General features: G+C 41.6%; 1 protein-coding gene and 1 long non-coding RNA gene across 3 annotated transcripts in view; one reads left to right on the forward strand and one right to left on the reverse strand.

Moving 5' to 3' along the window:
* Positions 1–673: 673 nt before the first annotated feature.
* Positions 674–4,526, reverse strand: LOC137434528 (homeobox protein Hox-A1a-like). The gene is made up of 2 exons (XM_068127641.2): positions 3,884–4,526; positions 674–1,766 (listed from the first exon to the last, which is right to left on the reverse strand). Exons 1-2 carry the CDS (start codon positions 4,524–4,526, stop codon positions 1,375–1,377), a joined length of 1,035 nt encoding a protein of 344 aa, XP_067983742.2. The 3' UTR covers positions 674–1,374.
* LOC144894040 (uncharacterized) overlaps positions 4,240–13,793 on the forward strand; it is a 34,630-nt gene continuing 25,076 nt past the window's right edge. Inside the window, exon 1 of one of the 2 annotated variants that reach the window (XR_013624730.1) lies at positions 4,240–4,740. This is a non-coding gene — a long non-coding RNA (uncharacterized LOC144894040). Of the gene's footprint in view, positions 4,877–13,793 lie in introns of both variants that reach the window. The other variant, XR_013624729.1, reaches the window with a different exon arrangement.

The raw sequence follows: 13,793 nt of genomic DNA on the forward strand, positions 1-13,793 counted from the left end.
GCCAAAAAGGATACATAGCAGGATATCTCAAAAAGTTGTGGATGGATTTGGACTAAACTTGTTGGACATGCTGTGTGTGTGACAAGGAAGAATCGATGCAATTTTGGTGAAGATCCGGATTCGGATCCGACTACTAGAATTTTTAAACTGATTCTTCACCATTGGAAGATAGGGCCAAAAACGATACATAGCAGGATATCTCAAAAAAGTTGTGGACGAATTTGGATGAATCTTGGTAGACCGGTTGAGTGTCTGACAAGGACTATTCGATTCGATTTTGGTGAAGATCCGGATTCGGATCCGACTACTAGAATTTTTAAACTGATTCTTCACCATTGGAAGATAGGGCCAAAAACGATACGTAGCAGGATATCTCAAAAAGTTGTGGACGGATTTGGATGAATCTTGGTAGACCGGTTGAGTGTCTGACAAGGACTATTTGATTCAAATTTGGTGAAGATCCGGATCCGGATAGTGGAATGTTTTTAAGTGATTCTTCACCATTGTGTGATATGGCCAACCAGGCGGAGGTTTGCTCTCTACGGTGTGCGTTTTAGTTTGTTTATATAAATGTGCGTTTCCATGGCAACCACGGATGCATTGTCAAAGAACACTCAGAGACCAGAAGATGCACGTCACGTGACATTTTATGAGGATAAACTTGCATCGAATATTGAGGACACGTGATGAATGAATGTTGTTGAAAACTTTTAAACACTTTATTTAAAAAACCGACAGAGAAATTCCAAACAAACGTCTTTGGCTTAAGTAGGGCATCTAAGGTTTTAGTGCAAAGCATATAAAAAGGCATAATCGCCGATGAGCAGCATTTACACCATATATGTACATCTTTGGAAGAGAACTCAATACCCTGTTCATTTACTGCGTTTCCGAGCGACAATAAACGTGTACGTTAAGTTTGTACATTACATATGGAGCCTCAGGTATACACGTACGATGTGTACCTGGACAATGACATTCAGCAATTTAAAATAATAATTATTATTATTATTTCGACAACAATAGACACCATGGTTAAAGCGTGTACGTCATAACGTCGTGCAGATAGCGAGTACGCAGTGAGTTCACACAATTGCAAAGTTTTGTTCAAAAACCTGAATTGTAAAATAAACACCCTGGATGTTACAAACTTCCCTCATCGTTTCCACAATTCCATGTTCCATCCGTGTGAAAAGCCAAAACTCTTTGGTCAAACATTAACAGCGTCGCGTTACTCATTACCTATAACGCGCACCTTTGCTTTTGCTCTGCGATTGCCATGACACGTGGTTCACCATGTTCAACAGGAGACCAAAGGTGGTGGGTGTACCGATCCATCTAACTGCAGCTTTATACTTTTCTTTCCTCTCTTTTTCAGGGAGAACCATCCGCAGCCTCCGAGGTCTGGGAACCTGGAGAAGGACTACGAGAAGTCGCGCCCGACTTGTCCGACGCCGCGTCCGCTCCGGCTGTCTCCGCTTGCGAGGCTCCGGATCCGCTTGACGTGTGGGATCCCGACGCGGGCTGCTGACCCTCCTTGTCGCGTTTCTTCTGCTTCATCCGCCGGTTTTGGAACCAGATCTTCACCTGCGCCTCGTTCAGCTGCAGTGCGGCGGCGATCTCGACCCGCCGAGCGCGCGTCAAGTACTTGTTAAAGTGGAACTCTTTCTCAAGCTCGGTCAGCTGCTTCGTGCTGAAGTTCGTCCTGGCGACGTTTGATGCAGGAGCGCCGGTGAAGCACGAACTCATGTAGTCCACGGATCGAGCTGCGGCGCAATGACATGCAGGTTATTCATGGCTCACAATGTCAGGAACCGTTAAACATCGCACCACGGTGTTGCTCACCTATCATAGGCCGGTGGTGAGAGCCATCCGAGCGCGATACATGCATACATATATATATATATATATATACACACACGAGGGTAAATCAAAACGTAAAGGCAATTTATTGGGTTAGTTTTACACACATATTGCCTTTACTTTTTGAATTACCCTCATGTATATATATATACATATATAAATTACCCTCATGTATAAATATACATCTACAGATATACATACATATATACATATATAATTATACATGTACAGATATACATACATATATACATATGTACATGTACATATATACATACATATATAAATATACATGTACATAGATACATACATGTATACATATATAAATATACATGTACATACATAAATATATATATATATATATATATATATATATATATATATATATATATACACACATATACATATACTTACATATATACATATATGTGTGTATCTTCATTCCACAGTGCAGAGTATTTGGGGTATTTACTTTGTTTTTAGTGATACAAAAGCGAGTTACCGCATTTTATTGACTTATCATACTTAACGAATCTTATTTTGCATGCAGAATCGATAATGGTCCTTTTTATGAGGTTTGTTTAATTTTGTGAAAGGTTTAATTGGATATTGTTCACAATCATCAACACAAATTGATTACATTTATGGCGTAAAATAAGAATACAAATGAAAATAGTACTTTATCTGACAAATATCCCAGAATATTCAACATATATAAACACACACACACACACACACACACACGTAAATGGAGAAATAAACCAATAAGAATACTCATAACATGGTTGATCTTGGGAATCTTCATTTTTCCATATAGCACAAAAGTACACCAACATTCATAATATGAAAAATGATTTGATAGGAGAAATGAACAGTAAGTCGGCACTTAGTTCGTACTTGGGTAGCAGGAGAGGTGTGCACACTCACCTTTACACCATCTTGTCTGGGTACAAATGTCGACCGAGCTAGAAATTGCCACCCTCGTGTTTCACATGCAGGTGAGGCATCAATGTGTGCCCCGAAAACGGTAAAGCGGCGCACGGCCCGTTGTTCCTAACCCACCTGTTTGTGGACGTCGGATATCCAACGGTATCTTTCGTGAAAAGTATGTGAGTTATCAATGGAATTCTGAACAAATTACAAATTCCTGCCGGCGGGTAGCAATTGGTGATGCTGGGGGTTCCATAACTTGAAAGCTTATCCATCCTTCATAACCAGTGATTCTCAATACTAAAATTAGTCGTGTATTTTGGGATATATGGTGGACAACCCTCATACGTATCCAAACCATCAGTTGTCAACCATTGTGTAACATCTTTATCCTGCATCGCGGAAATTAATAATAACAATAATACAACTAACAAAGAGAATTAATACATTTTTAACGAAGAATCGAATTCACAAGAGCATTTGATTTATGGATGATGTTCATTGCATGTTGCGCATCAACTTAAATTCATTATGACGCATAAATAATAACGAGTATCGAAAAATCGATATCAAATATAGCAATAAATTTAACTTTTTTTAATCAAGTTTTTATTTTGATGTACCGTACACTTTATGTAGTGTTGGTGATGCCGAAGGAGTTTCTGAAGACGCGTTTTACTGGCTGTTTTTGCCATTTCAGCGTCATTTGTCCGTGTTCTATCCTATAAGTGCTGAGTGTATAGCAAGGAAGCAGCAAATAGTATTTTCAAATTCTTTGGTTTGATTGGCTGCGGTTTGAGCCACCGACCTCCCAGACTCAGAGCGGACGCTTTAACCATTACGCTTTAAATATCCGTAAAGCAAAAGAAGCACCACAAGAGTACTTAAATTGGTACATTTGGAGCCATGAAGAACGTTCCAAAAGCCATCAAATTGAGATGCTCACAATGTTGGAAAACACCAACGATGTTCGATTCTTCGATAAATAATTAGCAAAATTTTTTTTTCCCCTGTTATGTTCTTACGTATTGATAACTAAAAAACGGTTGGTAGGTTGTTATACATTTTTGTTCCTCGACTATTACCTTCTGACCTGTTTTTGGCGGATTCCGTTTCACTTTCATCCAATCGAAAGTGTGCGACGAACCCTGTGCGCCGTCGGATTCCGGAACGGTGCCGAGTCGCTCGGCCTGCTTTTCCGAGGCGGCCGGGCACCCCGCGGCACAACCCGCGGCACAATCCGCGGGCAGCTCCACCGCCCGAGAGCACGTCTCGTACGCCGACCGTCCGTAGCCCCGTGCAGACGGTGGGGCGCCGCCGTACGCGTGCGCGGGCGCCGCATGGTTCGCACCGAATTCGCTCTCTTGGGGACCCGAGGCGAAGAGGCCGAATGCGGGGGCGCCGTATCCGGCGAAGTCCTGAACCGGAGCCGGGTGCGCGGGGGCGTACGAGTTGAAGTTGAAGTTGGACAGAGAGAAGCCGTTCGCACCGCTCGACTGTGCCTGAGACAGCAACTGCTGCTCCTGTGACTGAGCGCACTGCGGCTGATGGAGACCATGTTGCTGGGACGGATGTGGCTGGAAATACCTGGCGTCGGGCACGGCGCCGGCGCTCACCGTGCACGACTGGAAGGGGCTGAGCGAGGGCTCTGAGAAGCCTCTGGGGTTATAGGACGCCCTGTCACCGTTGCAATACGGTGGTGCGTAGTCGAGGAAACTCATTCTGGAAATGTCCATTTGTCCGCCGGAGTCGCGCGCTCAGGCTCTGTCCCCCCACGTCACCTCTCAACTACCTTGTTGATTTTGATGCCGAATTCGCGGGGTTCCTATCCGGAGGAGCCACGTGAGGGGAAAAAAAAAAAAAACCATACACACACACACACACGCGGACTTGAAAGAGCTCACGTGACTTGAACCATCCAATGGTGTCGGTCGCGGCTTAATCTCCCAGGTAATGAATAGCGCTGATGCTGTCATGGTGAATCGCTGTCTGTGCCTGTATTTCCATTTTTCCCTTGCGGTCCGTGGGCGCTGTGCACAGCTGGTCTTCAGAGATCTCTGGTGACGGGTCTTCAAGCTCTTTTAAAGTATGTTGACGTCGCCCACGAGTGTCCTCCATTTGGGGAAACGGTGGTCCTAGGCCAGCGTCTCCGATTATCCCATACAGGAAATGTATGGCATTAATGTATGTCGGGGAATTCATAGTCATATGAGAATATGGTATACAGGTGTCAATATGGTCATGGATTTCACTTTAATATGCATTTTGCCGTTATTGCTGCAGTTAAACGTCAAAGCACAAATTATAATAATCATTTGCACCTCACATGACGTAGTGCTTTGTATAGACACAACACGGGTAATCATGAGCAAATCAAACCCCTTGTATTGACAATGACTCATTAATGAAACAGTTTCTTACACAAATTGTCCTTTGACTACAATTTTAACCTTTGACCTGCACGTTGACAATGTTTATTATATGTATTGGTATATATGATTAATATGATTATATACACAATGTTTATTATATGTATTGGTATATATGATTAATATGATTATATACACAATGTTTATTATATGTATTTGTAAATATGATTAATATAATTATATACACAGTTTATTATATGTATTGGTATATATGATTAATATGATGATATGCACAATGTTTATTATATGTATTGGTATATATGATTAATATGATGATATGCACAATGTTTATTATATGTATTGGTATATATGATTAATATGATGATATGCACAATGTTTATTATATGTATTGGTATATATGATTAATATGATTATATACACAATGTTTATTATATGTATTGGTATATATGATTAATATGATTATATACACAATGTTTATTATATGTATTTGTATATATGATTAATATAATTATATACACAGTTTATTATATGTATTGGTATATATGATTAATATGATGATATGCACAATGTTTATTATATGTATTTGTATATATGATTTCTATGATTATATACACAATGTTTATTATATGTATTGGTATATATGATTAATATAATTATATACACAGTTTATTATATGTATTGGTATTTATGATTAATATGATTATATACACAATGTTTATTATATGTATTTGTATATATGATTAACATGATTATATACACAATGTTTGTTATATGTTTGGTATATATGATTAATATGATGATATACACAGTTTATTATTTGTATTTGTATATATGATTAATATGATGATTTACACAATGTTTATTATATGTATTGGTATATATGATTAATATGATGATATACACAATCTTTATTATATGTATTGGTATATATGATTAATATGATGATATACACAATGTTTATTATATGTATTGGTATATATGATTAATATGATGATATACACAATGTTTATTATATGTATTGGTATATATGATTAATATGATTATATACACTATTTATTATATGCATTGGTATATATGATCAGTACAATGATATACGCAATGTTTATTACAAGTATTTGTATACATGATAAGTACTATATATAATACTAGCAGGAGTACTATATATAATACCCGGGTGGGGGTGGGGGGAGGAGGAAGGGAGTGGGGGAGTGGAAGGGGGTTCCTTTTCGTTGAATATATGCTGGTGAATGTGCCGTTCATCACGTTTCTGAGTTAAGTGTGATGCCAATCAGGAAGAAGAAGAAGCCTGACTGCCAACTTCGTACACTTCCGGAATTGTTAGATTTCTTTGTGTTCAAATGTCTGGTGATTGTTTTGTATTTATTTATGTGAATGTGTACTTGTATATAACTGTCATTAATTTAAAAAGGCTTAGGCACTATCAAGGGATATATATATATATATATATATATATATATATATATATATATATATATATATATATATATATATATATATATATACATATATATATATATATATATATATATATATAAATCCAAATAAACAAACTTTTTTTTTCCAAAAATTATTTTTCTTCCCCCCCCCCCCCCCCCCTCCCCCCCTAAAACATTCACAGGCACTCACTGATGAACCTCTGAAAGTTTGAGAAAGGTCCGTTCAGCCTACTCTGAGAAAAATGGTGACACACAGACCAACAGCTCTCTTATATAGTAGAAGATACACAATGTTTATTATATGTATCGGTATATATGATTAATATGATGATATACACAATGTTTATTGCATGTATTGGTATATATGATTAGTACTATACATAATATTCATATTCATATAATATACACAATGTTTATTATATGTATTGGTATGATTAGTACTATATATAATCATATTCATATAATATACACAATGTCTATTATATGTATTGGTATATATGATTCGTACTATATATAATATACACAATGTTTCTTATATGTAGTGGTCTGTGTAATTAGTATGATCTTATACACTGTTTATTGGAAGTATTGGTATATATGATTAATACAATGATACACAATGTTTATTATATGTATTGGTATATACTAGGGCATTGCCCGTACGTGGGTGCCCGTTCCTTGCCAAAAAAAAAAAAAAACGCTACCCGTACGCTCTACCCCACCCGTACGCCCGTAAACAAAAAAAACAACGCTCTTCGCTTCCGCCCTTCGCTCTGACTGAATTGGGAGAAATAATGCGCATAAGAAATCGAATTACGAACCGTAATGGCGGTCAGCTCATAACGCGCTCAGCTCCGCTCGCTCTCACATCGGCCACGCCTACGCAACAAAGCGTTCTGTGATTGGCTGCCGGAAAGCGTGCTGCCGGACAGTCTTCACTGTCCGGAAGTTCGCAAATCGCAGTTACGATGAATCGTTTTAATTTAATCGCAGTTTGAATTCGTTTTAAAACATAGTTTAACGGCAACATAGTTTTCCAACGTGAAATAAATGAATACGCTGTCAAATGTGCCGTCCGAGGCAGAGTCTGATCGCCACGTTCGGCACACGTGATAGCTCGCTGCTCTCTGATTGGTTGAATCGTTTTTTGGACATAGCTCGGTAAGTAATTGTCCGATTAATATGAAACCTTGAAAAGGCACATCCTCGGGTCCCCAGCAATATACCTGGCAAGTTAAAAGTATATCGGACCCGTGGTTGTCGAGAAACAGCGGTCACAGACAAACAAACACACAGACACACAGACACACAGAGATTACTGGAATTATAGATAGATGATTCGTACTATATATAATATACACAATGTTTAAATATGTATTGGTATATATGATTAGTCCAATGATATATACAAAATGTTTATTATATGTATTGGTATATATGATTAATATGATGATATACACAATGTATATTATATGTGTTGGAATATATAATTAATACTATGATACACAATGTTTATTATATTGTTATGAATTTTGGGGTAGAGTGGTATATAGATCAGGTACATCTGTGTAAGTATCATGCTCCGGTTGTTGTGATAGGGAACCCCACATGTAATGAGTTTGTCTAGCCCGGATGTTGAATTAAGTGTATCTTTGTGGTCATATGTCGTATGTCGAGTCGGTCATATGTCATATGTCATATGTCATATGTCGAGTCGGTCATATGTTGAGCCTGGTGTTGGGCGAGCGGCTAGGGTGCCAGCTTAGGATCCTAGGATCCTGGGTTCGAATCCCGGTCAATCGCTGAATTAATGCCAGGGGGGTTGACTCAGCCTGTCATCCTTCCGAGGTCGGCTAATTGAGTATCAGTTCACTGGTAATTCCCTCCTTGTCGTAAAAAGGCGACAAAAAGGGTTGGCGGCAGGAAGAGCATCCTGCCGTAAAACATTGACTTCAAAAAAGGGGACCCAAAAACAACAACAACCACTGTCCCCGAAAAAGGCCAACCCCCGCTTGCGGGGGAAAATGGCCTCTAAAAGTGTTTTTTTTTGTGTGTGTGTGTTCATACGAGGATGGCTTTGTGATAAATAGAGTAGGGATTATGCTAATTCCCTTGTACGTCGTTCCCTCTGTGATCTATCCTTTGTCCCTTATGGCAACGCACACAGACACGTAGAGTAGTTAGGCCCATTAGCGCACACACTAATTAATTCCCCTCTCACAATACAACTCACCGGAAGAGCAGGCAGGAAGCGGCCTCGCATTGTGCCGGCTTGGTGATGACACATAGCACAGGCAGGACGAAGGCTGCTGATTGGCAGAGTAAGGAGGGTCTAGTGATTGGCCAAGGGAGGGGCAAGAAGCTTCACTCGGATTGGTGGAAGGAAGGTAGAAGGATGCGGCATACTGGTTGGCCACCGACCGATGACGTGAGAAGGAGAGCGCGAAGTGCTCGGCCAATGGTGAGGGAAGGATGCCAGAAGAACATTCGAGAGGTCGAGGGGGCGACTGACTGATTGGAGAGAGGGGGTGCTGACATCACGAGACGGCCGATAAAGCAACTGGCTGACCGACATTTTCCCTTCTCGTTTGGATCTCCTTCTCATTTGGACCTCCTTCTCGTTCCCTTCTCTCATTCCTTTCTCATTCCCTTCTCGTTCCCTTCTCTCGTTGCCCTTCCTGTTTGGACCGTCTTCTTGTTCCCTTCTGGTTCCTGCTTATTGTTGAATATCTTGTCCTCTGATCTCTTCGTTCCTGCCCTTCCCGTTCTGGATGCCAAGCGAGCAATTCTGAGTGGACGGAGCCAGGCACGGCCGGAGGCGCAAACGGCACGCGACCCATTCAAGTCTCGCAGAAGGCCGGTGATACGCCAGCAGACGAGGCCGGGGCGAGCGAGTGGCTTGGTGGGGCCTAGTGGAGCGAGAGCAGGTGGACGGCGGCCTTTCTGCCCGCCCACAACAGTGCCGCGGCGGTCTTGCACGCTTAGGGCCTGGACGACTGCAGACAACGCACAGAGCTAAGCCCAGCACAAACACAAACACAACTGTTCTTTTCATTTATATCCTCCCTTGGTTGTTGTAAACGTCTGTATATAGGAGCGCTCATTAGGGGGTTTTAGTTACCGGCGTGTTTCATTGTTCTCGGGTTCCGTTTAATAAATCTATTATTTTTGTACATTTTACATCGGTTTTCGTTTGAGTTTATTTCCTGCAGGTTTGAAATCTGCTGGGGACCGTCAGGTAAAAGCTTCCTGCTTCTTCTTCCTCTTCCTTCTTCCCGCCCTTGTATAGTGAAGTCAGTGTTTGATTGTCGCCTCAAATTAACGCTCAATTTGTCATCCGTGCTGTGCTCCGTTTTAATAGAGCCGTCCACACGACAATATGTATTGGTATATATGAGTAATACAATGATATACACAATGTATATTATATGTATTGGTATATATGATTAATACTATAGAATACACAATATTTATAATATGCATTGGTATATATGATTAGTACAATGATATACACAATGCTTATTATATGTATTGGGATATATGATTAATACAATGATACACAATGTTTATTATATGTATTGGTATATTTGATTAATACAACGATATATACTGTTACGGATTTGTCACTTCTGTTGTTGTGGTTTTCATCCACTGTAAACATTTTTGATTCCATGTACTATTATTGTTGTCGTTTAAGGGAGTTAGAGATTACTATTTTCAAAAGGTAAAAAAGTTAATGTTTTAAATGAAACCGGAACCGGACGACGACGAAGAAGAAGAGGAGGAAGAGAAGGTGGAGCGAGTGAGTCGGACAAGAAGCCGAGCTGCTTCGAGGTCTGGAGCGAACGATTGGCGAAAGGGGGTCACGAGTGAACTTTGGGTTTCCTGGGAAAGGGATTCCTGCGACAGAGTTGTTATCGCTGTGACCGATAAACCTGAGTGACAGGTTTTGCGGTTGATTCCGGGGAGAATCATCAGAGTGCCGTTCCGCCACGAGAACGGGCCATCGGCCATTTTTGCCTCGTGCAGGATTTGCGCTTCGCTCACAGTTTTTCACTTCGCTTCAACCATTTTCACCGCATACAGACGTTAAGCTGGTGTGTGTGTAACGTGGCTTTTGAGTGGGAAATCTGTGGTTCGCCGAGTCGGAGCCATGGAACGTCCCCACCCGAGGGTGTGATTTCCCAGTCGCCTTGAGGGCGCATTTGCGCAGCTTTGGCAGCGGGACTGTGACTCTCATCCGAACGGGATTCTGGTCTCGATTAGACATCGTTCTGACGATCGCTGGAGCGGATCGACTTTGGCTTGATGCCGGAATAGAGACATTGGGGAATGTTCTTCTTTCGATCACTTGGAGCACAGTGAGTTATATTGTACGAACCTGATGGTACCATCATAGGAAATATATATTGGTTGTACAATTGATTACTATTGTTGTTGTACTGTTATTCTTGTGTGATCTTAATACAATACTTGTTTGTTGGTAACAATTGGTGTGGCTTCACCATTGATCTTTGACATACAGAATAACACATCTTTCTGCCATGACTCCTCTCCGGGCTCGGAGGTACACCGTGACCGGGGTTTGGGGAGGAGCACGTAACAGAAATCGGGGGCTCATCCGGGATAGAATTCCCCAACATCCTCCTCCGGGATTAAATTCCCTAACATTCGTCCGGGATAGAATTCCATAACATTCCCAAAATTCCCAAATTTGGAATTTTTCTAACATTCCCAAATTTTTCCAAAAAAAAAACAAAAACATTTTTTAAACTGATAGTCACCAGGCCATAGGCAATTTTTTTGTGTGAAGGTTAACAGGTGTTAACTGATAGTCACCATGGTGTTTGACGCAGAAAGGTTTGCGGCATCCCCTAATGAGGCACAGTTCCAAGCATTAAAAAGATCGGAACTCTTGATATTGGCCAAATATTTTAACTTGGAGGTCCGAGTTAATATGAAGAAAGCAGAGATGCAGACATTGGTGGTAGAATCTCTGGTGGGACAAGGAACATGGAAAGAGGTAGCCTTGGATTGGTTACCCGAGGAAAAAGAAAATGTGGAGCTCCGGAAAATGGAGATGCAACTGCAGAGCCAGGAAAGGTTAAAAGCAGAGGAAAGGAGAGCTGAAAAAGAACTCGAGGAGAGAAGAGCAGAGGAAAGGAGAGCTGAAAAGGAACTGGAGGAAAGAAGAGCAGAACAGGAACGAGAACTCGAGGAGAGAAGAGCATAGGAAAGGAGAGCTGAAGAAGAAAGAAGAGCAGAGGAAAGAGCAGAGGAAAGGAGAGCCAAAAGGGAGTTAAAGGAACGTGACATGGAGTATCAGAAGGAACTTAAACTCAAAGAGCTGGAATTAATGGGAGAACGGAGAGAGTAGTATCCATGCCGGCTAGTTCGACAACTAGTCAGAACACTTGGGATGTTGGTAGGCATGTGAGGCTGGTTCCACCCTTCAATGAAAAGGAGGTAGCCAAGTTTTTTTTACACTGAGAAAGTGGCTCAAGTGCTAAAATTGCCTGTGTGGTCCTGGACTATGTTAGTGCAAAGGGTTCTGGTGGGTAAAGCTCAAGATATCTATTCGGCTTTACCGATTGACCAATGTGCAGATTATGAGGTAGTGAAGAAAGCCATTCTCAAAGCCTATAAATTGGTTCCTGAAGCTTACCGGCAAAAAATCAGGAATTCCAGGATGAGGGAGAGTGAGACCCATGTGGGGTTTGTCAGAATGAAGGAAACCATGTTTGATCGGTGGTGTGACTCGAAGGGGATTGGGAAAGACTTCAACCTGTTGCGACAATTGATCTTGGTGGAGGAATTCAAACAGTGTGTCCACGCGGACATTAAATTACATCTGGATGAAAAGAAAGTACCAGAGTTGTATGAGGCAGCAACCGTGGCAGATGACTATGCCTTGACACACAGGATGGGGTTCCACAAATCTAACTTCCCGCCTAGAGTTAGCCAGGGGAGTTATGGTAAATCAGGTGCGGAGAACGAATATTCATGGAGGCAGCCTAGAGATGAATATGGGGACAAATCTGATACCGCGATTTTTAGGGATCAGAAGACTACAGTTCCAAGACAGACTTATCTTCCGGGGGCCCGAGGCAGACCTCGAGTTTTTCCTCCGGGCCTACTTGCGCTTTTTGCAAGAAACCTGGGCATTTGATGTCCCAATGTTACGCCCTGAAAGGGGAAAAATCAGGAGCGGAGTCAGACTAGTACAACTCCGAATGCATTGGCAAATGCGAGAAATCGTCCTTGGAGGACAGTGCCGTGTGAAGGTTCCCATGCCAAAGTTACGGTATCACAGAACGATCTTGTTCAAGAGGGTTACAAACCTTTTATTTCAGAGGGGGTTGTGTCACTGGATGGAGACTTAACGAACCAGAGACCTGTTTGGGTATTGAGGGACACAGGAGCACATCAATCTTTGATGCTTGAGGGCATTTTGCCATTGTCAGAGAAGACGGCAACTGGTGTTAGTGTTCTTTTACAGGGGGTTGGTGGCTATGTTAAAGCTCCACTTCATGTCATCCATTTGAAGTCTGATTTGGTGTCAGGACCGGTCACCATAGGTTTACAAGCCACTCTACCTGTAAAGGGAATCTCTTTTGTTATCGGGAATGATTTGGCCGGTTGTCGAGTTTCTGGTAATCCGATGTTTGTTGAAAAGCCTAGTATGGAAAATAACACCGCACAGTTAGAGCAGGAGATTCCGCGTATCTTTCCATCCTGTGCCGCGACTCGTGCTATGGGTAGGAAGCGCTCTGAAGAGAAGGAGAAGGTACTGACGTCATGCTTTGCACAGGCACTTCTTGTCGAGTACCCTGAAACTAAGTGTCAGCACACACAAGTCATGGATGGAGGCAATGTTGGCAAGCTCTTTGTAGGTGGACTGAACTTTGACACAAGTGAAGATGTTCTGGACTCTATCTTTGGCAAATATGGACCACTCTTGGAAGTACTGCTGATAAAAGACAGGGAGACGCAAAAGTCAAGAGGGTTTGGCTTTGTCACGTTTGAAAACACAAAGGACGCCAAAGCTGCAGAAAAGGATTTGAATGGCAAGGATTTGGATGGTCGGACCATAACAGTAGCAAAGGCAGGCCATAGGCATCGAGGGGGCTACAGAGGAGGAAAACGTGGAGATAGT

The sequence above is a fragment of the Myxine glutinosa genome, chromosome 10 (genome assembly GCF_964187855.1).
Source record: "Myxine glutinosa chromosome 10, kmMyxGlut1.1, whole genome shotgun sequence".
In the NCBI taxonomy this organism is placed as follows: Eukaryota; Metazoa; Chordata; class Myxini; order Myxiniformes; family Myxinidae; genus Myxine; species Myxine glutinosa.

Excerpts from the sequence above, each read along its gene's own strand:
- LOC137434528 (XM_068127641.2), bottom strand. The coding sequence starts at position 4,526 with ATGGACATTTCCAGAATGAGTTTCCTCGACTACGCACCACCGTATTGC. Across the intron at positions 1,767-3,883 it reads ACGGAATCCGCCAAAAACAG|CTCGATCCGTGGACTACATG; the intron begins GTCAGAAGGTAA and ends ATTGCGCCGCAG.